We start from the raw sequence: 3,587 nt of genomic DNA, 5'->3' as shown, positions 1-3,587 counted from the left end.
ACAGGTGGACTGTGTTTAGTTAGTTACCCATGAGGCTGGTAGTGAAAGGTGGGACTGTGTTTAGTTAGTTACCCATGAGGCTGGTAGTGAAAGGTGGGACTGTGTTTTAGTTAGTTACCCATGAGGCTGGTAGTGAAAGGTGGGACTGTGTTTAGTTAGTTACCCATGAGGCTGGTAGTGAAAGGTGGGACTGTGTTAGTTAGTTACCCATGAGGCTGGTAGTGAAAGGTGGGACTGTGTTTAGTTAGTTACCCATGAGGCTGGTAGTGAAAGGTGGGACTGTGTTTAGTTAGTTACCCATGAGGCTGGTAGTGAAAGGTGGGACTGTGGTTTAGTTAGTTACCCATGAAGGCTGGTAGTGAAAGGGGACTGTGTTTAGTTAGTTACCCATGAGGCTGGTAGTGAAAGGTGGGACTGTGTTTAGTTAGTTACCCATGAGGCTGGTAGTGGAAACGGTGGGGACTGTGTTTAGTTAGTTACCCATGAGGCTGGTAGTGAAAGGTGGGACTGTGTTTAGTTAGTTACCTAGGAGGGCGGTGTTGAAGCGGTTCATGGATAGTGGCTCCAGGTAGAGCGGTCCCTCGTACCCAGAGTCCAGCTCACTGCGGACATAATCCCTAAAAACAATAAGACAAACTAGAGATCAGTTCACCTCCTACACCTGCGGTCCTCTTTCCTCATTGGCTAGATACAGAAATATCCCTCAGAGAATTCAACAAGTTCCACACATCCAGGGCCTGTAGAAGCTTGATTCACTCAATACGATTACCTACCTGTTTYTGGAGCAATTTGAAAATGGTTAACAATCACAGCACGCAATGGCTTTTTAAAATCACCTTCCAAATACATTTCACTCCTTGCTAACAATATAAAGTCTGTGTGTGTACGCATGTCTCGCTCTCTCACCTGGACACCTGGTGTCCAGCGAAGAGCAGCAGGGCAGTGAGCACGTACAGGTAGAGCTTCACCAGGTGTTGACGAGGCAGAGTCAGGAGCACCAGGCTGAGGATGTAACCTGTCACACAGCAGAACAGAGAAATTCAGTTAGGAGCACCAGGCTGAGGATGTAACCTGTCACACGGGAGGGAGACGCAGTGAATCACAGAGGGAACTGTACAGCACCATGAAGTGGAATACATATGCATTTCAATTAGAGATGATAGCCCACTCAGTAACACTAAAGCAGAAACGCTAGCTAGCTGTCATGTGGGTAAGTCCAGCTTGTCACACAGCAGTGGTCCAGCAAACTACAGACTGTTTTTAGTGGGTGGGTGAGCCAATAGGTGGGGATCCCATTGTTCATAGGGTTTGGCTGCTAATCTAGTCCCCAGAGGATTAGTGGAAACTGTTGAACAGGTCTGACATAAAGAGGGCAGTTTGTGTTGCCTTGAAAGCAGTCACCAGGGGTAGTGTATTTAATCATGTCCAGTGTTTCAACTGTCTTTATGTGTTCCCTTCGTGTAGGACCGGTCCTGATAGGAGCAGCCCTGTTGATGAGTTGCTGGAGCTGGTTAAGACCGGTCTTACTGCTCTGATGTTGGGTGGGAAGCTGGAGCTGGTTAAGACCGGTCTTACTGCTCTGATGTTGGGTGGGAAGCTGAGCTGGTTAAGACCGGTCTTAATGCTCTGATGTTGGTGGGAAGCTGGAGCTGGTTAAGACCGTCTTACTGCTCTGATGTTGGGTGGGAAGCTGGAGCTGGTTAAGACCGGTCTTACTGCTCTGATGTTGGGTGGGAAGCTGGAGCGTTAAGACCGGTCTTAATGCTCTGATGTTGGGTGGGAAGCTGGAGCTTAAGACGGTCTTTAATGCTCTGATGTTGGGTGGGAAGCTGGAGCTGGTTAAGACCGCCTTAATGCTCTGATGTTGGGTGGGAGCTGGAGCCCGTTAAGACCGGTCTTATGCTCTGATGTTGGGTGGGAAGCTGGAGCTGGGTTAAGACCGGTCTTAATGCTCTGATGTTGGGTGGAAGCTGGTTAAGACCGTCTTAATGCTCTGATGTTGGGTGGGAAGCTGGAGCTGTTAAGACCGGTCTTAATGCTCTGATGTTGGGTGGGAAGCTGGAGCTGGTTAAGACCGGTCTTAATGCTCTGATGTTGGGTGGGAAGATGGAGCTGGTTAAGACCGGTCTTAATGCTCTGATGTTGGTGGAAAGCTGGAGCTGGTTGAAGACCGGTCTTAATGCTCTGATGTTGGTGGGCGGAAGCTGGTTAAGACCGGTTCTTAATGCTCTGTGTTGGGTGGGAAGCTGGAGCTGGTTAAGACCGGTCTTAATGCTCTGATGTTGGGTGGGAAGCTGGAGCTGGTTAACTTGTTATGGCTGCAGGGGGCTATTGAAGTAACTGGAAAAGAGGTGCCCATTTCAAACGGCCTCGTACTCAATTCTTGCTCGTACAATATGCATATTATTATTACTATTGGATAGAAACACTCTAGTTTCTAAAACTGTTTGAATTATTTCTCTAAGTGAAACAGAACTCTTTTTACAGACCATTCCTATCCGGAAGTGAGATTTCAAAAGCGATGTCTCTTCTTCAAGAGCTTGTCTATAAAAGGGCATGTCACTTAGGACTGTGAAACACGTCATACACCTTCCCCTGGGTGTCATGCGGAAGTGAGAGCAGAAATGACTTGATTATCTCGTTCTGGGATTGAATACAACCTCTTGGTGTGAGAAGTGCGCCATAATTTTTTTTTTGAAGGCGCGAAGTTGGATCTGGAGTCGCCTCCTGGAAAACCGTCGTTATAGGTGAATATGATCTCCGGCTTGATTTTATTTGATACATGTCACAATATCATCCTAAAGTATGTTTTTTCAATATAGTTTAATTACTATTTATTGAAATTTATTCTGGACTTTAGACGTGATGCGTCGCAAGAATTTGTTCAAGAAGGAGAGTTAGCACCGCACGGCCAGTGTGCTGCTAATTCAAGAGGGAAATAGTTCGTTCTGGATCCAAATAAAGACGGTTCTGAACAAAGGACCCCTTGGAGAACATTCTGATGGAGATCAACAAGATAAGGACCCAATTTGGGATACTATTTTCATATATCTGTCGAACTGTGCTATCGTACCGTTTGGACTAGAATCAATGCTGCTGTGTGTTAGCTATTGTAGTAAGCTAATAAACGATTATGTGTTTTCGCTGTAAAACACTTCAAAATCGGAAATAGGCTCTATTCACAAGATCTTTGTCTTTCATTAGCTATCCACCATATATTTTTCTTGAAATGTTTTATGATGGTAATTAGGTAGTTGACGTGTCTGTATTTTCTCTGGCTACTCCGTGGCGATTTCTGACTGTAGCTATGATGGTGGCTATGATGGTAGCAGTAATGTAAAAAACTGATTTATAGCTAAAATATGCACTATTTTTCGAACAAAACATAGATTATTGTTAACATGTTATAGGACTGTCATCTGAGGGAGTTTTTCTAGGTTATTTAGGTTGGTTCTAGGTTAGTTAGGTTGGCTTGTGCATGCTCCTGCATCCTACTTGTGCTGTGGAAAATGTCTGTCCTCTGTTTTATTTGGTGTTAGAACTAAACATAAATATATGTGGTGTTTCTCGGTAAACATTTTAAAAAT

General features: G+C 45.0%; 1 protein-coding gene across 2 annotated transcripts in view; it reads right to left on the bottom strand.

The window, feature by feature from the left end:
• The window catches only part of LOC112073153 (RING finger protein 145-like), a 35,893-nt gene that overhangs the window by 13,243 nt on the left and 19,063 nt on the right, over nt 1–3,587 (bottom strand). The window contains 2 exon segments of one of the 2 annotated variants that reach the window (XM_024140499.2): nt 526–617; nt 907–1,015. In XM_024140499.2, coding sequence (XP_023996267.1) covers nt 526–617; nt 907–1,015 — 201 coding nt within the window. 2 annotated transcript variants of the gene reach the window in all.

Source organism: Salvelinus sp. IW2-2015, unplaced genomic scaffold, assembly GCF_002910315.2.
Source record: "Salvelinus sp. IW2-2015 unplaced genomic scaffold, ASM291031v2 Un_scaffold2165, whole genome shotgun sequence".
In the NCBI taxonomy this organism is placed as follows: Eukaryota; Metazoa; Chordata; class Actinopteri; order Salmoniformes; family Salmonidae; genus Salvelinus; species Salvelinus sp. IW2-2015.
The sequence above is the reverse complement of the archived record's forward strand: the minus strand, read 5'-3'. Positions and strand labels throughout refer to the sequence as shown.